Source organism: Triplophysa rosa, linkage group LG6 (assembly GCF_024868665.1).
Source record: "Triplophysa rosa linkage group LG6, Trosa_1v2, whole genome shotgun sequence".
Lineage (NCBI taxonomy): Eukaryota > Metazoa > Chordata > Actinopteri > Cypriniformes > Nemacheilidae > Triplophysa > Triplophysa rosa.
The window spans coordinates 13,515,029-13,539,108 of record NC_079895.1 but is presented as its reverse complement, the minus strand read 5'-3'; the positions used below and the strand labels follow the sequence as shown (position 1 = coordinate 13,539,108).

At 38.5% G+C, this 24,080-nt stretch overlaps 2 protein-coding genes across 3 annotated transcripts in view; one reads left to right on the top strand and one right to left on the bottom strand.

Moving 5' to 3' along the window:
* Positions 1-4,522, top strand: part of slc39a10 (solute carrier family 39 member 10) — a 38,194-nt gene extending 33,672 nt beyond the window's left edge. Inside the window, exons 9-10 of one of the 2 annotated variants that reach the window (XM_057335502.1) lie at positions 1,398-1,588; positions 1,792-4,522. In XM_057335502.1, the coding sequence (XP_057191485.1) occupies positions 1,398-1,588; positions 1,792-1,944 (344 nt within the window). In that variant the 3' untranslated portion in view covers positions 1,945-4,522. The remainder of the gene's footprint in view (positions 1-1,397; positions 1,589-1,791) is intronic. The other variant, XM_057335501.1, reaches the window with a different exon arrangement.
* Positions 4,523-4,651: 129 nt separating this feature from the next.
* Positions 4,652-24,080, bottom strand: part of dnah7 (dynein, axonemal, heavy chain 7) — a 67,069-nt gene continuing 47,640 nt past the window's right edge. Inside the window, exons 46-65 of the mRNA XM_057335503.1 lie at positions 23,780-23,965; positions 21,952-22,115; positions 21,503-21,657; positions 20,103-20,293; positions 18,811-18,944; positions 18,372-18,707; positions 17,783-17,909; positions 17,051-17,245; positions 16,852-16,944; positions 16,442-16,618; positions 15,737-15,898; positions 15,037-15,237; positions 14,781-14,942; positions 13,388-13,573; positions 10,797-10,934; positions 10,451-10,681; positions 8,170-8,322; positions 7,120-7,297; positions 6,462-6,565; positions 4,652-4,871 (exon numbers count right to left, since the gene is read on the bottom strand). Coding sequence (XP_057191486.1) covers positions 4,665-4,871; positions 6,462-6,565; positions 7,120-7,297; positions 8,170-8,322; positions 10,451-10,681; positions 10,797-10,934; positions 13,388-13,573; positions 14,781-14,942; positions 15,037-15,237; positions 15,737-15,898; positions 16,442-16,618; positions 16,852-16,944; positions 17,051-17,245; positions 17,783-17,909; positions 18,372-18,707; positions 18,811-18,944; positions 20,103-20,293; positions 21,503-21,657; positions 21,952-22,115; positions 23,780-23,965 — 3,480 coding nt within the window. The 3' untranslated portion in view covers positions 4,652-4,664. The remainder of the gene's footprint in view (positions 4,872-6,461; positions 6,566-7,119; positions 7,298-8,169; positions 8,323-10,450; positions 10,682-10,796; positions 10,935-13,387; positions 13,574-14,780; positions 14,943-15,036; positions 15,238-15,736; positions 15,899-16,441; positions 16,619-16,851; positions 16,945-17,050; positions 17,246-17,782; positions 17,910-18,371; positions 18,708-18,810; positions 18,945-20,102; positions 20,294-21,502; positions 21,658-21,951; positions 22,116-23,779; positions 23,966-24,080) is intronic.

The following is a 24,080-nucleotide window of genomic DNA, read 5'->3' as shown; positions in this document are numbered from 1 at the left end:
ATGCGGTTTCTACATCAGTAAAGGCGGTAACAAAGGGTAACGCAGATGTGACGCCATTGACAGGCGACTGCACAGCCCCATGTCACTGTTTAGAATGGCGATTTTCTCGCGATTTACAAGTAGTTGGAAACATTTGAGATATTGTAAGTACTCAGCTGAACAGAATATATAACACTGGCCTAGTGATATTTGTATATTTTACTGCAAAATTGTTACAAACTGCACCTTTACGCACCATTTACACGTGGTAGGGAGCAGGTGTAAATCTTTTTCGTACCAACTAACATTTTGAAAATACGAACATTTTTATGAATCTGAAAATTTACGTCAGAACGACTTTACGAACGATTTACACAAAAATTCATTCTGCTCGTGTTTCATGAATGAGGCCCATTGTGTGTAATTTCTTTTATTTCTATAATTTTCTATTTATAATATAATTAATTTAAAAAAAGTATGCATCCACTCTTTACTATACCCCCACCAGTTTGTTACTGCCCCTGTATAACCAGTCTAGAAACTGAGCTGGTTTATGATAAAAAGCTTCTTGATGTACTGCAGTGACTTTCATCCATCATCATGTGTCCTTTCTACATTATCAATTGATATCAGTTCACATGAAGGAGGAGAGCTCCTGCTGTCTTCTTGTGCTCTGCTTCTAATGTCTGAAGGGATCAAAACCAAATATTGAACTAAAACAACCACAGCTTTTAAAAGAAATCAAAGCTTTGAGATTTTCTTTCATATAATGCCACTCTTTATTATCATTCCACTTTTTGTTTTGTTTACACCTCCACTAGACATCACAATATCAGACGGGAATTAAGAGGATTACTTTGATGTACAAATTGATCTTTTCCATTTGGTGATTGATGTTTTGATTTTTTCACTGATAAGGTTTGATGAAGCAGAGGTCTGAGAGTCTGGACTCTTCATGTTATGACTGGTGGAAGATAAAGAGTTGTGTAGCACCCTGCAGTGCTGTTAATAGCCGTTGATGATGGTTTTAATTGTGCTGGTGACACAGAGCGAAGGTCCACACTGAAGTGTAGAAACGACTGAAGGCTCGCACGAGTATTGATGGATGTGAACGCTCCTCTCAGATCTATTTAGAAACTAGCAGGAGGCAGCATAGAGACGTTAGCCAGCTGTGCGTGCATCTGGCAGGCTGACTAAACACCATAGAACCACCACCACACCATTTTTGTTACCCTAAAACACTCAAAAATTCTATCGACTTGGTTTGTTTTTCAATTTCTAATAACTCGTACGTTAAGAAAAACATTGAGTATTAACTAATTTCGTGTTTCTAAGACCACTGGATGCTTTGAGTTGGTTCTAGTTTATTGTTTTACATTAATGTTTCCCATTTCATTTTATGTCTCTGTTTATTTCAGGTGACTTTGCGGTTCTATTAAAAGCTGGGATGTCGGTGAAGCAAGCCATTGCGTACAATGTCCTCTCTGCCCTCATGGCTTACATAGGCATGGTGATCGGCACAGCCGTGGGCCAGTACACGCACAACGTCACCAGCTGGATCTTCGCGGTCACAGCTGGCATGTTCCTCTATGTGGCATTAGTGGATATGGTAAGTGACGGGATTTAACACCCCAGTTTCCAGAACTCAAATGCGATTAGCCTAGCATGACAGCTTAGTTTAAGACATTTAGCTTTAATATGTGAGGTAATGCTGCTGCTGTATGTGTAGTTTCTTATAGCCCTTCATCAATCGCCTCATTTTTTTGTTATGCTATGACGTAAAACCCCAGCGTACGTTTCATTTCTCATCAGTTGCCAGAGATGCTTCATGGTGACAGTGAAGAGCACAAGCGCTGTGAGCTGGGTCACTTCGTCCTGCAGAACTTTGGCCTGCTCACCGGGTTTGGCATCATGCTGCTGATCGCCATCTTTGAAGAACACATCGTGCTCGACTTTGGTTTCTAGCAGGAGACTGGACTCGAGGGGAGGCGTCATCCATCAGCTACATTCACACATGTGCTTTGCCTTGAAGTGGTTTTGTGATGGTACAGTCCTCTAAAGACAGCATCAGTGACTTACAGTGGACATGCAGACAAACATGTTTACATTTCATCAACCTGCATCTCATCGCTTGAACTCTTCAAGCTGGCTTGTAGCTATAGCTGCTTGGCCCTTTTCTCTCTTATTCCTTTGTCAAATCCAGACATATCCACTGCAAGAGAAGCACTCCTCAGTATTTGAGTTGTCTCTTTAATATTGTAGTGTGTTTTTTTGGACCGAGTCCTGGAGAGAAGCAGCTATTCATCATTCATCCATTCATTTAAATGTGTTGATCAGTGTGACTTGTTTGGCTCTTTCATTCATCTGTATTGTAGCTTACAGTCCAGTCGTTATGTCGTGCTGTGTATGTCTAGTGTTTCCACCATTGCAGTGTCAGGCACAAAACTATCTGCTTAAAACGGTGCAACAGAGCCCGGCTTTTTTGTTTGTAATTTATTGAGACGTACCGGTGAGAGGCGTGTGCCAAGACATAACAAACTTGATGCTCTTTATGAGCTTTCTTCTATACTGGTTTACACTTTGCTGCCAGTATTGATTTGTTTCTTTATTACACTATATGTACTGTTCATAGTGATGGGAGCGACCTCTGTCTGAGAATTTCATTTGTTTGATTTTTATTTGATTACTGTTGGTTATAGATTGTACTATTGGTTTGGCCACGTTTAAGTATTTGAAGAAGTATGCAGCAGCGTGACCAGACACATTCAGAAGGTCAACTGAACACGGTAACTGAACAAGTCCAGTTTTAACTCCAATGATGAAGTACTGTGATGTTTAAATGAGGAACAACTAGCTAAGCATATCAGTACATCAAGGAAGAAGTTTAAGGAATAAGTCTACTTATTCTTTAAAAATTAGCATTTGTAATTTTGTTGACCTTCTTTCTGAATTTAAAAGGACGGTTCACCCAAAAAAATATTCTGTCATCATTTACTCACCCTCTGCTGTTGAACACAGAGAAAGATATTTGGAAGAATGCTTGTAACCAAGCAGTTTTATGGCCACCATGGACTATGATAGTGGGGAAAATTACAATGGTAGTCACAAGTCCCCCAGAACTGTTTGCTTTCCTACATTCTTGAAAATATCTTTCTCTGTGTTCAACAGAACAAAGAAATTCATACAGATTTGGAACAATGGAGCAAATGAAGACAGAATTTTTATTTTTGGGTGAACTGTTCCTTTAACTACACATTTATGTCATATCCAAGTGTTGTCATAGCTATTGACAGTTTAAAAGAAGAAAAAAGTATTGAAGAAAAACTGCTTTTAATGTACATCCAGGTTACAGTTTGGTGATGTTGAAATCATGTTCCCAAAAGGAAATTTGCCAGTGAAGATTCTTATTTGGGTTAAACATACAGGGATTTTCAAAACTTTTGTTACTTTTTATTTAAATGATATTACATGTTTGGTATGACTGAATGATTACAAAAAACTGAAATGCTAGCAAGGTATTTCGTGGGACAACTTTTTGTGCAAAAGCAAATTTTGGAAGAACTGTCCTTTTTTCGTTTTAATTCTAAAATCTGAAAATTTACCCATTACAAATTTTATTTTGACAATCTAAACATTCTTATTGTTGACACTCATTATTTAAAACCAGCTCATCGTTTTTCATTCGTTGACCTTATTTGCACTTGAAAAATCTGACTACAATCAAACCATCTCTGAATTGGTGCCCATTGATGGATTTAGTTTTTGTTATTGAGTGTTTTGATTGTGCCAAATACAGGCTGAGGTTCTGATTTTGCGCACAAACACTGCATGGGCCCGCAGTCGCCTCTCTACACATTCCATTGGCTATGTTCGCTGCTTGAATCCTCTGCCGTCATGAGTTAGTGGGGCATGTTATGTGATTCATGCTTAACCTGTCACCATGTGACGACCATTATTTGTTATTGTGAGGTTGTTATTAATTCAATAAATAAAATGTACCTGATTGGATGGAGGCGTGCATGAGACAAGTGAAAAAGCAAACTGTTTTTGTCTGTTTCATTTCTGCTATGAAATAGAGAGATGAGAACATGTAGTGTTGTTGACGTTCTCTTCCTCTGAAGTACTTAATTTTTTACAATTTGAATGTAAAGCCAATGAGTTCGGGGGTCAAGTGAACGAATCTAATCCCAGTCTTCGGAGATTAGGTCTAAATCCTGTTTATGTGAAATTGTCTGTATTGTTAGACTATAATGATGTTAAAATCCGTAAGAAAGACTGAAATGCAAATGAACACATTGGAGTGGATAAATAAACTGCAAAATAAAAAAGACACACTTGTTCTCTATACTTTAACTACAGTTTATTTGAAAAAGGACCATTCGGAAATCAAATCCAGACAATTATTACTTACATTACAGTAATGTCAATAAAGGCTAGACATTTCTTCAAAATCTTTTGTTTCCATGGCTTGAATGTTCTTGCTGATCAGCTGTGCATTTCTTTGTCAGATTTGAAAAATAAAGTTTACAAAGACTATGCAAGTTTTGAGGTTATTAAAAATCTACATCTTTTATTATACTAAACATTGCAGCCTGTAGAGATGGACCGATTCAGGCACTTAAATAAATGAGGATATTTTGTCTTTAAACAAACAGAAGAGAATGAAATCATATCAAGCTGCAAATCTATGAGTTAAGCTGGCACAGTAAGGCCACCCCACGGCGAATCCAGTGCTCTGGAGGCACATCTGAATTTAGGGTCATAGCAATAACATAGTTAGTAGAATGTCCTGTGGTAGAAAGGGTCCCACGTCTTTCACTAGTCTTGTAGACTGGAGAAATGTAGCACTGCCGTTCTGGAATGTCCTGCTTCCTCATGGGTTTCAGCCAAATCTGCAGACAGACAGTACAGAGAGTAGTCAGAGCTTCTATACTCTGGTCTGACTGATTTGACCAGATTTAAAATCAAGCATGAAATTTTTGTTTAATACAATTCATTATTCTAACAGAGAATAAAAAACATTTCTAAAAAATGTGTGTAAATTTATGAGAAGTCACTGATACGACTACAAATATATAACAGATCCGGTATTCCCTTGCTAAAACCCATTTTCCATTTGGTTTGGTAATTTTAAAGCTGAATACACAGTCACCATAAACCCACACAAAGCCTGAGGAGATCTTTATCAGACCTCAGAAAACAAAAAATGTTTATTAGACATTGTCAGTTTTAATAAGACTCGGGTCTGTGTGTGTTTATTCGCTGAAATGCATTCAGATGAATTTAATGGCTTTCTGAGAAATTAGCATTTCAAAGTGTTGTTTTTACCGTAAGTAACAAACGCATGCGTAATTAAGTTCTACGCCTGTCAAAAACCTATTTTGGTAATAGTGGTAATTGGCCGTCCTGGAATGTCTGAATATTAAATATCAACGAATGCATTTTTTATCATGGCAACATGCATTCTGAAACAGGGATTAATAAAAGAAGTTTGTTAAATATTCTTACAAAACAGAAAGTCTTATTTGAATATCTCGTAATATGGTTTTCATGTTGTACGCGGGCATAATTCGCACTCCCTTCCCATATTATATTAAATACAAATTAATTTTGTTGTGTACAGTTTTCTTTTCCAACTCCCTAGACTTTCATAGGTCCCAAGATGACTTATTGTATTGTATGGTGTTAAAAACAGCTGCCTTTAGGGAAATCTGTGGAGTCGGCACAGACCCTCTGCAGGGTACAATAATGCACAAATGCACATTTGCCTTCATGTGTATTTATTTGGTACTACAAAGAAAATAAAGTGTTACTTTTGCTACGGATCTATGCTGTCATCATTTACTCACCCTCAAGTTGTTCCAAATCTGTATACATTTCTTTGTTCTGATGAACACAAATAAACATATTTGGAAGAATGCTTCCATATGCTACCATAGTAGGAAAATGTATTTGTACATTTCTTCTGTTGAACACTAAAGAATATATTTTGAAGAATGTAGGAAAGCAAACAATTCTGGGGCACTTTTGACCACCATTGTAATTTTTCCTACAATGGTGGCCAAGAACTGTTTGGTTACAAGCATTCTTCCAAATATCTTTCACTGTGTTCAACAGAACAAAGAAATGTATATAGGTTTGGAACCACTAGAGGGCGAGTAAATGAGGACAGAATTTCTATTTTGGGGTGAACTGTCCGTATTTATTTATTTTTCATTTATTAACCTCAAAAATAGGTTTACATTTTCTTTGCATGGTTGCATATGCTGTGCTTCCATAAAATGAAACGTTTGTGTCCAAAGTTACTAAAGTTGTGCTTGCAATGTGTCCATTTGCAGGTTTCATAATTTTTTACAGATTCATCAAATAAATTATGTTATTCATCTGTCATACGTGGCTAAGGTCAAATGAGTCGATAGAAATGCCAGAAAGTTTTGGATCAAGTGATGTGTGAAGATGAGAGGGAATTTAAAGTTTCTCACCACAGGCATGGTGTCATGAAGGATTTTGGGGAAAGACTCTGCCAGCCGCTTTGTCTTGCGATCCCAGCGTGCACCATCCAAAAACAAGCCACGAATGTAAATGCCTGAAGGGAATACATAAACAAACTAACATAAAACTCTCCACAATAGCGTGATACAAAGCATTGGGCATTGAGTACTGAACTATATCCAAACTTTTCATTACTGATCGCAATGCATGCTGGGATGTTTCTCCCCCATGAAAATGAGGCTAATAAAGTTACCTTGTTAAAGGGTGCAAAATGATGCCACCTACCTTTCTAAGAGTGCCCTTTTTTATACAACGCTACGTTTGTAAAGAAAGCAAGCGACTGAACTCTACATAAAACTTGAGTAGTGCACCAGGATGCATCTGATAAAGCACACGCATAAACAGCAGCACATGCAGTTGTGATGGATTTCCTCTGGAGAGACTCATCATGTACTGATGAAAGAGCAGCAGGGGTCTGATGTCAGTGCACTGTAATGTTGACTCTGATTGATGCCACTCAACCACAGCAAGAGGTTAATGAAACAGCGCGTCTCTCTTTCCTTTGTCCCTTGTTACCCATTTCCCTCTCATATATTTTACATTTCACGCTTGTCAATGCTTTCTTTTCTCCCTCTTTGTCTTTCTCACCGTCCTCTGGGGAGCTTTTGTACTCCTCGTCCTCCATGACTTCAAAGTCGAAGCAGAGCAGGTCAATGGGAATGGTGTACTTTCTGGCGTAATTCTGCTGGCTTCCTGTGAGGAAGGCCTGAGTGAAGAAAAACCCAGACATCCAGAACACTGCAGGTGTGCCTTCCTTGTACCATTGCTGTGTGGATGAAATGGACAATACCACAGTGACAGACCAAGCAAAACCAACAAATCAGAAGAATCACAATACTTGTGTCACAGGCCACAATAAAGCTTTCTTTTATTGGATGGAAAGGCACTTGTGTTCATGTGCGGTACAGTCATGGTGGCAAAAAAACAAAACAGAAAACAACTCAATTAAACATGAATTTGAACATGAATATCTAAAAAAACGTTTTAGATATTGCGTTAATATCATTATTACAAATTCTTTTGGCCACAATAATCATAATGTACATCTGACATTGTGACAGTATGGTTGCATTGATATAAAAACGTTGGCTACCCAAAAATGTTACCCTACCCAAACTACAATGACAAAACTACAAAAAGGGGAAATATTAACAATCTACACTATTTTGCCTAAAACTAATAAAAAAGAATACACAATGAGGCATTTTCCCGGCCAGGGTTTAAGCCTAGTCCCAGACTAAAATAAATGTTAGCGCTGTCTAAACTGAAAACTGGGCAATTCTCGCTATTAACAAACCATTAACTATGACTTTTCCCCCAATTAACTCTTAATTTGTTGCTTATTAATAGTTAGTAAGGTAGTTATTAGGTTTAGGTACTGGGTAGGATTAGGGATGTAGAGTGCGTTCATGCAGAATATGTGCTTTATAAGTACTAATAAACAGCCAATATTCCAACAATATGCATGCTAATAACAGCTAGTTAACAGTGAGAATTGCCCCCTATACTGAAGTGTTACCCAACATTATAATGTACAGAATGACAGATGACTATAAATAGATAACTACATAAAATAGTAAACATTACTGTGAAAGGTGTGCAGACTATGGTGAAATGAGTGTCAGCTTCATGACTTACGTGTAAAAACTTGAGTCGTTGAAGAAAGTCATTAATGTAGCTTCCCAGGGGTTTGAGACTAGGATATGATTTCTTCATCCACATGGCGGGAATCCGGCCCTTCAGAATGCTACTCACTACCTCTTCCAGCTCAGCAGACATCACCACCAGGCCCTGAGCCAGAGAGACAAACATAAAACAGTAATGTCTTTTCATTGTGAATAAACAAAAGATCTGATGAAGGTCAGAGCGTTTAAAACACAGAGAACATGAAAGATGCAAAGTTCTTTTTTCAAGAAAGGAATGTGTTTGAATAGACATGTCTCGTCATATCTCACTGATGGCCGTTATATTTGTTACATTATTGCATGTATTTATTTTTCCCAGTTGTCATGTTTCTACTTTTCACGTATTTGGTGTGATATAGAGGTGAATGCGCACAAATGATAATGGATGAGAATGGAAAGCGAGACAGAGATGACTCTTGGCAGAACTCAAGCTCCAGTCAGCGAGTTTTTTTAGGGTTAAAGGATAAGGTTCATATGTCTAAAATGAAGGCTAGTGGGTGTGATCAAATCTCAGCAGATGCATCTCTCTCACCCGGCGGGACAGTAATGCTAACTGGGATCGGAGCTGTCAGTCACACAACAGGACAAAGAGTCTCAGCTGAGAGCACAGCATTAGGACCTGCCCTGTGATGGCATACATTTTCCTGGTCTCTTTCAGCAGGGAGTGAATGTGCGAAGACTTTCAGAAGAAACACTTAGAAGTAATAGTATAGGTTTCAACAAAAGACATAAACAGTAGAGGGGTCAGGTCCAAACCTCATCTGCTTTGCCCCGTTTTATTGGTTACAGTAGCTTTCTAAGAAAAGCTTTAGAAAATGACTGCAATGATGTATTTTTATTGGTTTATTTGGTTGTATTTGTTAGTTCACGTTAGCTAATGTATCAACTAATGTTTACAATGAACAATACTTCCACAGCTTTTATTTTATTTATAATCTAAGTTATGTTTATTTCAGCATTTACTAACGCATTTTACAAATCAAATGATGTAACTGTTAACATTAGTTAATGCACCATGAACTAACATGAATAATAGTAGTGACATCAAAAAAGATGAATAAATGCTGAAAACATTTATTGTTCATTGTTAGTTCATGATAGCTAATAAACGTATTAATGTTAACAAATACAACCTGTAAAGATGATACATAAAACATGCGTTTGGTAATATGAGCTGACACACTTTGAGCTTTTCAAGAAATATATTAAGATACTAATATCTTAAGAAATATTGGTCACACTTTAGATTAGGGTCCATTTCTCACTATTAACTAACTATTAATTATGAATTAATAATGAACTAATTTTTGCTTATGAGGTAGTTGTTATTGGGTAGGATTAAGGGATGTAGAATAAGGTCAGACGTTAATATGTGCTTTATACGTACAATTTACAACCAATAAGCATGTTAATAAGCAAGTAGTTAATAATGAATTTGTGTACCTTAATATAAAGGTTATCTGAAATATTTTCATTAGAGATGCACCGATATATCGGCCAATAATCGGTATCGGCTGATAGTTTAAAAACAGCCGATGATCAGGACTGATATATCCTGTCAATTAAAAGAGCACGAAATATTAGTTTAATCTTTAGAATCGGTGTCGGCAGATATTCTGAAATAATCGGGTATCGGTGGAGAAATTTAGTATCGGTGCATCTCTAATTTTAATAGGTACTGTATATTAATATACTATTAGGGCTGTCGCGATAAACCGACGATAAACATCGCATGATTTATGCACAGCTTTTGAGTGACGTACGGGAAAATGCTGCTGCATCAGAAAGCCAGAGGGCGCTTTTATGGAAACGCCAAATACGCACCGCAGAAGAAGACCATAACGGTCTAGAATCTAGGAAATGCCTAAGGACATCTTTTTATCACTGTTACTCAAGCCTCATCAGGTATTTTTATGATAATAAAGTATATTTATAATGATCATGTTTGACGGGTGTTGCGTTTTCAAATGCACATTATAAGCGACTCAAACTCGTACTGCTTTTAGATCGAGCAGCATTTCCTACTGATCCCAGAGACGTGCTTCATGGACAAGCTACGCATTAAAACAATATCGACACATTGCATATCGCAGCCAGCTTGATTTCAATAGGATTTAGTGGTATCACGATAAATTATCATCAGACTCTAAATTCCTACTAAATTTCACCAGACCAGAAATATTGAGGATTTTAAAATGCCTATAGACTAGAGTTCTAAACCTTCTTGTTCTGACCTTGATGGCTTTCTGGATGTTCGTGCAAGAATCCCGGATGGTCTGCAGGAGTTTGTTAAATCGTCCCATCTCTTGCACCAGCACCGTGTTCATGCTTTGGTTATAGCTGGTGGGAAACCTGCGCATGGCAGCATCTATGTCAAAATCTGGGGGAAGTTTATTCAGGATATCCGCAGCCACCTCATACACCATCTCATCTGTAGATGTGGCGCTACCACCAGAGGAACGGGACTAGGAGAGAAATTGAGCATGTTTGTTTAAACTGGTGACCCCGTGAAGCAAATCAACAACTAAAAATCCCCTTTGTGGAAAATGAAGTGCAAATAAACAAAACATATTGCCACACCTGCGTGAGAAGAATGCTGTCGAAAAGCAGCTGGGTTTCCACTTGGTCCTTCGTAATATCAGCGTTGGCGTTCATGCCGAAGACTTCAGGTGATGGATTTAGTGGAAGTGTCTTGGTGTACTCGATGTAACTGTTATACTGCAAAAGAAACAATGGGCTTCTTAATGCAACATCGAACCCGAGACGGTGAAGCTAAATAATGGCATGCACTTAAAACAGGCTACCCTTGAGATTGCTGACATTTATAATAATGGCTATGCAAATGACATTCATGAATAAAAGATTTCCAGAGGAAATGCCAAATAAAATTGGGCATAGATTATACATGTGCTAGCAAATAAATTAGACATCACCACTGGCAGCAACCTGCTGTGATTAGTTATTGCACTTATAGCTCATAATCCTTTACAGAACATTCATGAGGGGCGGTCCAATGCATTTCCAAAGATGTATGCTCTTTATTCTAGCAAAATCAATCATATCTGTAGCATTAAAGCGAGCTGTATAATGCAGGAGGAGTAATGAGCTCACTGAGACCCTGATGCACACAAAACATTGTTGTTTTCTCTTGTTACTGCTTTCCTATTGTCACAACTGCCACAGACACGAGAGACGCGGAGAATGCAAAACGATACTTTTAATAAGAATAAACAAGAGTCACTGAATGAACATAACACAGACGAGAACGGACCACAAAGGACCAAAAAAACATTGTGTGTATAAATAGTCTATGTGATGAGGATATTGCTGACAGCTGGAGTGATGGCAGACAAGACGCAGGAGCGTGGAGGAGCGTGGGTAATGTAGTCTGAGGGGGAAACCCGGGGAGATAGAGATCTATCTATCTATCTATCTATCTATCTATCTATCTATCTATCTATCTATCGATCTATCTATCTATCTATCTATCTATCTATCTATCTATCTATCTATCTATCTATCTATCTATCTATCTATCTATCTATCTATCTATTCTTTCTTTCTTTCTTTCTTTCTTTCTTTCTTTCTTTCTATCTCCTGTATGAACTGTTTATACTTACACCGTGTCTACACCAGATGCGCCGCAATTGCGACAAGACACGACCAACGACAATAGAACGCCCTAGAACCCATTATATATATTTTTTGTATACATTGGATGTCCGGTTTTCTTCAATTGTGATATTGTTGAGGTTTACAAGCTTTCCGGAAACAAGCGAATAGGCCCCAATAACTTGGCCAACAAAAGTAACATTTCCTTAGTGTTTGCTAGCAATTTTCTCTGATCCCACTGTGATAATGTGACCATGGTGTGCTGTTCTAAGGAAAAAAGGTAGAGTGCACAACCCATGACAGCCACCAACTGTGTGACAGGATGACAGGAACATTCTTTCTCGGAAAACAGTACTGCAATTTTTATTCTTTTCTACAGATCCACATACTGCAGTGCCTTCAAATGTTTATGTTGAAAAATAACATTTACCTGCATGTTTATAAGGTAAACTAAATATGTGGTCCATCACTTTTGTCAGTGATAATTCAGTCCTCATTAATGCACCCTCATGTCATTCTAAACCTGTGTGACTTTCTTTCTTCTGCAGAACACAAAAGGAGATATTTTGACATCCAATGTATGGACACAAATTTAAGGAAATATCTTTTTTGTGTTCCACAGAAGAGTCATACAGATTTTGAACGACGTGAGGGCAGGGTTTTTCCTTCATAGAGAAATTGGAGGCGGCCGCCTCCGTCAATAGTCGTGCCGCCTCAGGCTCTCGCCACAATTATGGTGTAATAATTTTGGCAAGAGTCTTCACAAGAAATGCTGCGTGCATTTATCAGACTGTCATTTGTAACTGCAGTTGCGACATTACGCCACAGTGGAGGCGCTGTTTCGTGATCAGCACACTGAGGCGCTAAAAAGAGTTGCAGAACAAGAGCCAGCCTGTGTTTCACGGCTGTTTGTTTTGCATCCAAGTACGTTTAATTTCTTGAAATTTATTAAATTAACAAGATGTACATCATTGTAATGTCTTTACACGTGCAGTTGGATCGTTGAATCAGCGTATACTGTACACAGCGAGTTCGCCAGTATGAACGCACGTTGCGTTCAGAACGACTCGCACACGAATGACTCATTTGAACAGATTCATTTAAACTATTGAACTTTACAGTCACTAGCGAATATAAGAGATCCTTGAATCATTTAAAGTGATCCGCAGAGAATGCAAGATGTGAATGAGCTTTCAGAAAATTTAGAAAGACTGGTTAATTCAGTTGGCTATTGTGGGCTGAAAAGTTAGTTGAAATGATAAAAAAGCTTTATTTGATTAAAAAAACATTTCTGTTTGGTTGAATAAAAGTAATGTTTTATATAACTTAATAATTGTCATTTTTATCTAATTTTATTAGAACTTTTAATATGTCAAACTCAAAGTCACTTTCGTTGGTCAAAGACACTTAAAGGTACGGTAGGTCTACGTGTGTGTGTACAAGATCAGGATGGCACCACCTCCGCCTCATTTTGAGCCAGGAAAAACCCTGCATGAGGGTGAACAAATAATGACATTTTGGGTGAACTATTCCTTTAAGTACAGTGTATAGTCTCTTACATCTCCTTCAGGTGGTGAGTAGTAGAGACCACTGGGGTCAAACTTGTAATCGGGGTTATCAGTGATCTCAGGTGTGTAGAAGATGGAAAGTATGGTGCGCAACGTCCTGCGATCCCAGTCGTCGGTAACACGACCTCCATAGTTACATTCACCTGTCATGTAGCGAATGGCATCGAAGGGGATTTCCTGGAAAGGACACACAAGAATTGTGTATTTGTGTCCATATGTACAGTATCAACATTAATACCATTTTAGAACATAGATAGTTATGTTAACTAAGATTGAATTATTGAAAAATCCTGTCATTATTGAAAAGGCCCAGTGTATGAAATTTAGCAGCATCTAGTGGTGAGGTTGTGAGTTGCAACTAACGGCTCACTCCACCCCTCCCTTTTGAAGCACTACGGAGGCTCACACAGGACAAACATGTCGTCACGTTTTCGCTTCTTTGCCGAAGGAGATAACGTATACAAAATGTGCTCTGTAGAGCAGTTTGTCCATTTAGGGCTACTGTAGAAACAACATGGTGAATTCCATGCAAGGCGACCCACGGTGTATGTAGATAGAAATAGCTCATTCTAAGGTAATAAAAACAATGCGTCATTATGTAAGGTCTTTGTACACCTCTGAAGATACAGTTATGTATATGTTTGCATTTCTGTCAATAGATCCTCCTAAATATTACACACTGGACCTTTAGTGAATAAAGAACACGATGCCATGTCCACTTTTATGACGCTATCTAATGACAATTCTTTCATCCATGGAACAAAAAAAGAGAAAGTGTACTGGTTGATCTTTCTATCCACTTGCAATGAATAGAGGACATAACCTCCATGCCCCACTGCAATGCAAAACAGAATTAAAGTCTCATAAAAGTGGTTCACTTTGAGCATGACACTGACAGAGAGGTCTCAGACGAGGGCTGCGCCTCTATAACTCTCTCACCCCATTGTTGAAATCGCTTCAAAAAGCAACAACCTTTCTGCCAGTCTTGAAAGTGTGGCCGCTCAACAAAGGCTCTTTTTTTATGAAGTGGAGGTGCGTGTCAGCCCGGTGGGTTCGATATATACCGATCTTTGTATGGGTATGAAAAGATGGACAGAGGAGTGGCGGGATTGTGACATTTCCTGTTGAAATTTCCCTTGCTAATGCAGTGGGTGGCACTCTGTGCTACTGGAGAAATGTCAGAGCATTCAGAGAGGCTCTTGATCAGCTTATGCAGTCTGCTTGTTTTGAAAGGAAGACGGGAAGCTCGAGAAGCGCTTCTCTGAAGTTGTGGAAATGTCAAGAACGGTCTTTTTTTAAGGGCACGCAGAAAAGCGTGAAAAGCGAAAGGGTGAGGCGAAGATAGTGCGTGTGATGCTTGTGAACATTTTTTTTGTGATCTCACCTCGTACTGGTCTAAAAACATGTGTAGCTGTTGGACAGAGATGCGCAGGTCTGTTTCGTTAAACTCGTAGGGAATGTTCCACCCGAGAGGACCGAATTTTCTCCTCTCTTGTGTCAGGCCGTGGAAGAAGCACAGGCTATACAGAAGCTTCTTAAAGACAGCCTGAAACACACAAAGATTTGGTTTTGCCCCTATATAAAAGAATTAACAAGCACTTTCTATGATAGAAGATAAAATGTTTGTGTGAAGCACCTACCGATTTTGAGCTGCTGTCAAAGAACTCAGGGTCAGATATGGGATCCATGCAGAAGGAGCGGATGATGTTGGAGCGCAGGCCCTTGGGGGCCTCATTGGTCATTTTGACTCCGTTTTGCAGTACAGCCACAGGGAAGTTAGGAGAGGGGTAACTGGTCAGCCATAGACGGAAGTCTGGGTGAGTGGTGTCTGGATTCAGCTCCTGAGGAAAGTCAAAATGCTGCTTCAAAATGTTTTCAATGATAAACGTTCTAGGAAATTAAAGGGACAGTTCACCAAAAAAAGACAATTCTTTCGTCATATACACACCCTCATGTCATTTCTAACCTGTATGACTTTCTTCTGATACTTTAAAGAATGTTGGTAACTAAACTACCATTGTATGGACACAAAACCACTGAGACATTTCACAAAATATCTTCTTTTGTGTTTCACAGAAAAAAAAGTCATATACAGGATTTAAACAACATGAAGGCGAAAAACAATGACAGATTTTTGTGTTTGTGTGAAACCCTTAATATAACCAGACTGCATCTTTGCCATCTACTGCAAAAGAACAGATGTGCTCAAGAATGCACACAATACAAATAAATTGTGTTTATTTGTGCGGTTAAATGACACATAAATACAAATTAGCAAATCATTTGTGAAAAATAATGCAATGACCTGCCACCCATCACAGTCAAGTCTTTGTATAGTACCTCACAGACACGCTCAAGTGTGGGCATCCAGGAGGTGGCCAGGTGGCAGTTTTGTAAAACCACCCATGTTCCCTCTTTCACACCGGTCTTGATCATGCTCATGGCGATTGGACCCTGACCCTGACCCAGAGACAGAGAGGTCAGCCTGTTTCCTGTGAAGCCCTGAACAATGAGCCAGACAGCATGTGTTAATAACAACAGTATAGTAATCATTTTAAACAAGAAAAACAAGTGGTCATCCATTACACCTAAACAAAAAGCTCTTGAATAATGATAACAATGTGGAGATTTTAGCGGCATCTATTGGTGAGGTTACGAATTGCAACCAACGGCTCACTCCACCCCCCGTCCCTTTAGAAGCACTACGGTGGCTGACACAGGACTAAGATGTTGCCACATTTTCGCTTCTTTGCAGAAGGAGAGAACAAATTTACGAAACGCGCTCTGTAAAGGAGTTTGTCCGTTTAGGGCTACTGTAGAAACAACATGGCAAATTCCAAGTAAGGGGACCCGCGGTGTATGTAGATAGAAAAAGCTCATTCTAAGATAATAAAAACACAACGCTTCATTATTTAAGGTCTTTATACACCTCTGAAGACACAGTTGCATTTCTGTCAGTAGATCCTCCCAAAAACTACACACTGGACCTTTAAGCCAAAATTTGAAAATGATGTGCATGAAATGTGCAGCCATTATAGTGAGCACCTGCTCCTCGCCGAACTTTAGAAGAGCAGCCATGGGGTCTGATCCTGGGGAAAGGATGAAGATCAGTGGAGCGCAGCAGTGACTGTCTCCAAATGCTGTGGCCAGATTAAAGGGTGGAACCTCAATAAATTGCTGCCCAAGGTTGTCTGACACGAACTCCTGTACCATGGGAACAACCTGACATGGGCAGAGACAGAGAGAAACATTTAGGATGTAACAGTGAGTTTGTTTTTATATTTATAAATAATTATATTTTCAATCTCTTGCTTTGTCCACCACCTCTGATTCTAAAGAAAGGATGTCTTAGATTTTTGTGAAAACAAGTTTTCTTTAAAATCAACATAAAAACTTTTTTTGAAACGCCTATGATACCTTAAAACGCTACTTGAGGTTTTAAGAGTATAGCACACCTTATCTGGCCGCAAGCACCGTATCACCAGGATCCGCTGGAACTGTCCTAACCTTTCCTGCCACTCAGATGGGAAAAGACTGTGATGGGGGTCCTGGAGAACACACACACAGCATGAAATGAAAAATCTAGTGTTCTTTTCATACCCCCTCTGCTTATTTCACACCACAGAGCGAGAAAAAATTGCTTTTCCGTGGCACCTTGCTGTCGTAGACCCTTTTCCAATCCTCCTGCAGATGGTCCAGGTCTTTCCGCAGACCTTTAAAGCACTCCATTTGATCAAGTCGACAGATTTCATCCCAGGATGTTTTGGGCAGCCAGGAGCAGGGGTTCGAATGAGGATTATCCAAACCTACTCCACCTGTCAGAAGAAAACCCCATTCCTTCTCATCCACCTGGAATAAGAGAAAAGCAAATAGAAAAGTCATACTTGCATAGCTTCGTGTGTTAGAATAAATGACACTGCTTTGGAATTTTTGATTTCATGAAAACAAACAGTTCAGATTTGACCGTTTGATTCTGAATTAAATGTACTCCATAAAACAGTGAATGAGTCCTGAAGCTCTGCGGTCGCTCTGAAATGTACACACTGGCACGCGGCTTGATTCAGGAGCTGACAGAATTACTGACAGCACAATAAACTGATGATAGACAGTTGAGACTGGAGTACTAGCTCAAGCACTGAGAATCAGTGTGATGAACATAAATCAACAAAACATTATTTGAAACAGTGAAGAAGATATAAACACTGCTTGCAGACACGCAGGCAAGACAAAGTCGACGACCGTACAAATAAGCCATTAACCTTAAGATGACTTGTGTGGAAGTAAACTCTTGATTATTGCTAGTCTGGTTTTTGTTGGCTGAACTGATGACTTGACTGGGGATATTATTCCAATAAATCACAGCCGTGTACAGGCCGAGTTACTCACCAGCTTGTTGTGTTTCATCAGGTTTATGCTCAGACAAAAGGAGAAGAGGAGTTTGTCCTTCTCGAAGAGTGACCGGCACACGTTGATGTAAAGCGAGTATGTAAAATGGTCCTTCAGAATCTGCAGTCTAAATATACAGAGAAAGAGAGCTTTAATAGACAAATCAATGAGATGAATTTTGAAACCATCTTTAGAAAATCATCTGTCCACTACATGTCATGGTATCACAAAATCATCTAATACATGTAAGTTGTAGCACTGTACCTTTAAGTGTCAAAGTATTTAAATATATTAAAGTGAAAAATGAAAATTCTGTCATCATTTACTCCCCCTTTTGTCATTTAAAACCTTTATAAAGATATTTTAAAGAAAGTTGGTAAGCGAACAGCACTGGCCCCCATTCACTTCTATTGTATGGACACAAAACCAATGTAAGTGAATGGGCTCCAGTTAACAACATTCTTCAAATTCGATTTTTGGGTGTACTATTACTTTAAGATATTTAAAGTGCTTCGAATATTTAACGTTAACCTTTCAAAAGCTTACTTATCTAAATTAAATATTGTGCAGTGAGAGACTGACAGAATACCTCTGCTCAAGAAGGTCACTTTTCTGAGAATTCTCAATAGAAGATATGAAGAGGTTGATGAACCAGCTCAAAGAATACTGGTACATGGGCTCGATGTTGGCCAGGTCAGCGATGGAAAAAAACAAAATGGAAGAGTGGACGGCGATGGGGGTGTAGCCCAGGCGGGTCTCATCGATCTTCCGCTCCGTGGCTTCAGCTATGGCCTGTTTACTAGATATGTCATTGGCCAGATCTTTAGAAGATGAGAGGACCTGAACTGCCATCTCATCTTCTAAAATGTTCCCCTCTGATGCAGAGAGCACTTCGAGAATTTTATCTTCTATAACCTTCAGCTGTCTACAGAGATAATAGAAAGAAAGTTTATGGTTACGTTTCTTAACTGTTTTTGTGTATTTCTACACTTGGTCCACACTACGTTTCTTAAGGTTGGGCTGTGTACCTCTTGTTCTCAGCTCCTTGCACGATGAGGTCCTGTTTCTCTTTCTCAAGGTCAGGTCTCTCTTTGGCCACCACAATGCCCAGCAGCTGGTCCTGCATCCCTTCAGGAGTTATCATGAAGTTCAGCAAAGTCACCTGAGCATCACAGGAGAAAAACATATCAGCTAAAACCGAGAATCTTATTTTTAATGACACCAACCCCTTCTGTTCAATGTCTGGAAGAGACCCTGACGGCTCTCTTCCAAGCTTCAATTCAAGGATCCGGCATTACTAATCACAGAACTCACTGGCGTTTTCCAGAAAAAAATGATATTCCTCAGTTGGTTGCAGTTTAAAATCTGTTCACATCCCTCTTCGCCAAGATTCTGTGCTTTTGTGCTTGCTAATATCGCCCATAATCATTTTTGATGAACCGCGATGCTGCACCTTGGCTCGTGATGGGACATATTTTGCGACGAATGATGGGGACCTGAGCATCCACAACAGTATCATTTGTTTAGTCCTGTTGTGAACACCACATGCTCATTCTAAAGTGGAAATGATGTTGCTGGTTCATTAGGAAGACCAGGAGACACACAGGAGACACTCTGTGACTTGCACCAGTGCAACTAGATATTTCTAGACAAAGTACAACTATAAAATGTTTGTGTATGTTTTTGGGTTTACAATGTTTTTGGCAAACCAAAGGGAACACATGGGTAGAATTGGTAATGTCCCAGCAATATCATCAGATGGGTTTTGAAATAGGATTGTAAAAAGTTCTCAACTTCCCTTTGGTTTGATACTTTTCCAGTTTCTGTCTGGCCCCCCTTTACTTCCATTGTACCGACACAAAACAAAATCTTCATCCGTGTTCCACAGTCATATACAGGTTTTAAATGACATGAGGGTGAATAAATGATGATATGCATTTTATTTTTGGGTGAACTATCCCTTTAACATTTTACTTATATGCTGTATATGAAGATTATACACCCCATATAACTGACTTGGTCCCCATTCACACATTTAAGTCGACAAAAATTGCTTATCAGAGTGTCTCAGAACAACACCGAAATGATACCTAAGCCCTTGGATGTACAGTATATTAATCCAGAGAACATCAGCCATCTGGATCCTTTCATCCGGGATATAATGGACAAAATAAGCATGTGTTTCTGTGTGTTACATTATCCATGTTATTCACCATGACAGTTTAATATACACGAAAAGGTTTAGGTGACCTTGTTTTAAGGCAAAACTTTTGTTCATGAGTTTGTGTTGTGTTTTCTGTGTATACACATGAAGACTCACCTTGACTGAGATCTCGGGCAGATAATGTGGGTTTCGCAGCTTGGTTGTAATGTAAAATCGGAAGTCTGGAGCATATTCGATAGTGGAATCACCCAGCCGGATACAAATACTGCCCCCCTGTTTAAATGTCTGCTTCAGCAACAGGGGTTCAAGTATGGGGTCCAGCTCTTCACCAACATTCTCCAACAACACTGAAATATATCATGAATAAATCATTCCATCAAATGAATCAAGATTCACAAAATCACAACCAGCTGTTATTTTATTAATGTGCATAAAAATCATATCGGCTACCAAAGTCACCCCAATGATCCCAAGTCCAATTCAGGAGGTGGAATTGGGAACTACAGTGCAACAGCTACAAACAAAATAAATTCATAAAGAAATAAACTCAATGCAACGCCCTAGAGGAGAACAGTACAAAAACAACAAACCACAGATGAAAGCAAAACACCGGCCTGCCCACGCAAGCCCACTGTCTGCCTTTCATCTTTGAGAGATGCTGATGAACAGCAGATGAGGATGGAAGGCAGAGGAACTCAAAGCAAGAATATCAGTCCCTTGTGCATCTCACGCTGTGTTTTGCATTCACCCCTGAGCCTTCTTTACATTCAAGAGTGTAAAGATTGACAGAAATTGTGCTTTCAGGCCATGTGTGTTATGTGCAAGAGGTAACTGTGTTGCCCTGGGGTAGAGAGTGTGTGTTTATAAAAAGGTAACATTCACTGGTTTGGATCTAACTATGATCTGTACTTGTTTTTATGGTGGAGGGGGACCCCTGGGGAGAAACGCTGGAATTACACCTGGGCTAAATCGTTTTGCCCACAGATTTATTTGACCAAAGCAAATCATCTGACCAAATTCAAATGTTTTCTTAGCCTAAACTCAATTATTAATATTATTGTTGTTTTTGTTATTATTATTATCGTTAACAATGATTTGCTACATTGGTAATATTTGTATAATAACAATAATAATAATACCAATGTAATAAAACAATATAAACGTTCATTATTATTATTGTTGTTATTATTATGAATGTTAATATTGTTTTATTACATTGGTAATGGGTGTGTTAATAATAATAATAAATAATAACTAATGTTAGTAATGTTATATTACATTGGTAATATTTTGTATTATTATTATTAATATAATTAATGTGAATCATATTGTATTACTTTGGAAATATTTGTATTTGAATAAATTGATGTTAATCATGTTTTATTATATTTGTAAGATTTTGTATTATTATGATTATGATTATTATTATTAAAACTCCAAGCAGTAAAATGAAGGCCGTACTGTACTGTAGCGTGATTCATAATACGTGATCAATTGCTAACTGAATAAAATAAAAATACAGCACATCAGTATGATTCAGTGTCAGTATTTCTCACCTGGTGTGCCAAACTGAATGCAGTTTTCTAATGTGCGCACAAAGTCAGAGTCACTGAGTTTTATGACGTGCAGGCTGTTGGATTTCTCCATGTTCTTCAGCCACTTGTTTGCCTGACCCTGAGGATCAATCATCAAGGGCCACCTCCTCGCATTACTGCAGAGAAATAACATCTCAAAAACTTTCTGCCCACGAGAAATCATCTTCATCTTGTGCACTACAGAAATCAAGCACTCTTTCAAGATAAGTACTCTCTACTATCATTTCCATTGCAGAAAACTGTTCCCTAAATGTTCACTAGTAATTGCTTTCCAGGTTATAAATTCAAGAATATCAATTCAGTTTTTCCAAGACAATTTCTGACTTTTTCTTCTGCAACAGTTATTAACAGAGGGTGGTAAGATGCAAAAATGGTAGGTTATTTAAATGTGTCCGAAAAAAGCCTCTTACGAGATAATGATAGCGTTGTCAATAGAGAAGCTGTCTGAAGGAAGGCCTGCAATAGTCCAGCTGCGGATTTTCACCGGCTCACCCAATGAGTTCATCAGGGACATGTTCCTGGAGCAGGGAATACCTCTGGTCTTGCACATGTCAATCCACTCCTCTGTTGCTTGCTGTAAGGGTCACACAGATACACATACAGTACAGTACAGCTCAACACAAACAGCCTGCTTCAGACGCATCCACGGACGCATGCAAAAAGCTGTAATTATATTACCGTGAACACACATCCATCTATTTTGCATTATCAGTGTGTTGAAACATAATAATGGTATCGTGGACAGCACTATTGTCATTCTGACAGCTTTATTTTGGTTTAAATCTAATAAAGACTTAGTACTCACAAAGGCAATAAGCAGCGTGCCGTGTGTACCTGCACATAAGCTTATATAAAAAGGTTCTCTGTTGGGAGAAAAGATATTGCTTTCACAGAGGGGGAAATATTGAAGTTAAACTACTCCCTGTTCCCCGAGTGCTATTTCAAGCTCACCACAGCATCTCCTTGTGCGCTACAATGTATTTTCACTGACTTCATTCATTTTTTATTAACCCTGTTCTGTTGGTAAATGTAAGAAGTAGACCGAGGGAATGTATACAAATAATGTCCACCGATGAATATCAAAACACTTCACATGAGACACATATAATCGTAGAGGAAATGAATGTGTTTCAGTCAAGACAGCCCTTCGACTGAAACTCAACAGACAACTTAACAAGGTTCAATGTAAAATGTGAAAGAAGTCAAACAAACTTTTTCCACAGACATCTTTCAATATTTACTAGGCCATTTTACCTTGTGAAATACTGCCCAGATTTTACAATATGTACCGTAGTAATAATGTCCTACTATAACATTTTCAAAAGGATATTGTAAAATCAATTATTGTGAGATTTCGATTATTTTGTTTAGAACAATAAATGTCATTTTGTTTTGTTTTCTGCATTTGTTTAACTTGCATCAGTACCTACTGTATGTACATTCTGTAAATTTCATTACCAGTATTGATTAAAAAATTATACATTGGTCTTCGTTCAATACAAACAACTGTTTCGAGTTTAAATGTTTTGAAATATTGAGTATACAGTATATAAATACTGCGTGTTTTTTTTTATTCTACAGTATAGCCGGTTTCAAAGCAACAACATAAACAAACATTACTGAGCATGCGTGCTTTTGTGACCCAAACTTAACTTCCGGTACGCATTCGCAAATAGTCGAGTCCCTGTAGATTATTTCTGATAATAAGCGAAAGAAATAACAAATAAATGACATTCGTATCCTAAGTTAAAAGTATGTAAGTAAGTAACACAACCCATTCAACAAATTGTTTATTAAAAAAAAAAAGATATACAATAAAATTAAACAAAATTATTTAATACAAATATTATACAATAAAATAGTAATATAAATTAAATAAAATAGAAATATATTATGAGTCACTAGCCAGAACGATCAACAAACACAGACCGGAAGTTAATTTTGGGCCAGGCGTGGGCGTCCCATGAATCGGCCTATAACCTTGTGGTTTTAGTTCTTAAAGGGGTCATATGGCGCAAATATGTGTTTTTCTGTGTTTTTGGTGTGTTATAAGTTGCCCATGCATGTATTAGACACGTAAAATTGCAAAAATTAAAGTGTCGGCACAAAAGATGCAGTCTATCTAAAGCGAATTCTCACCCAGACCTGCCTGAAACGCCTCGTGTAACCACACCCCCGCAAATCCACGTCAGAGACGTTACATTTTCATCACACGATGATTGTTGTAAGATAGCACACCTGTCTGTAGCTGGAGGTGAATGCACCCAGATAAGCCACTATAGCAGCAGAGATCAGAATATCTCCTGTCAGGTTGTTGTAGAGTTGCCCTAAATTAACGGCGGTCTCGCTCCAGCGGGACTTCTCTCCCCCCAACCCACCAATGAGCTGCTCTGCACGGTTCAGCTTCTTACTACACAAGTCCACCTACAGAAAAAACAAATAAAACCAAAGAACACGTATTGTAAACTGAGACAGACAAAGAAAGGATAGAAGAGGCAAGAGGGCGCAGTGATAGTTCCATAGATTTATCAAATTAGTA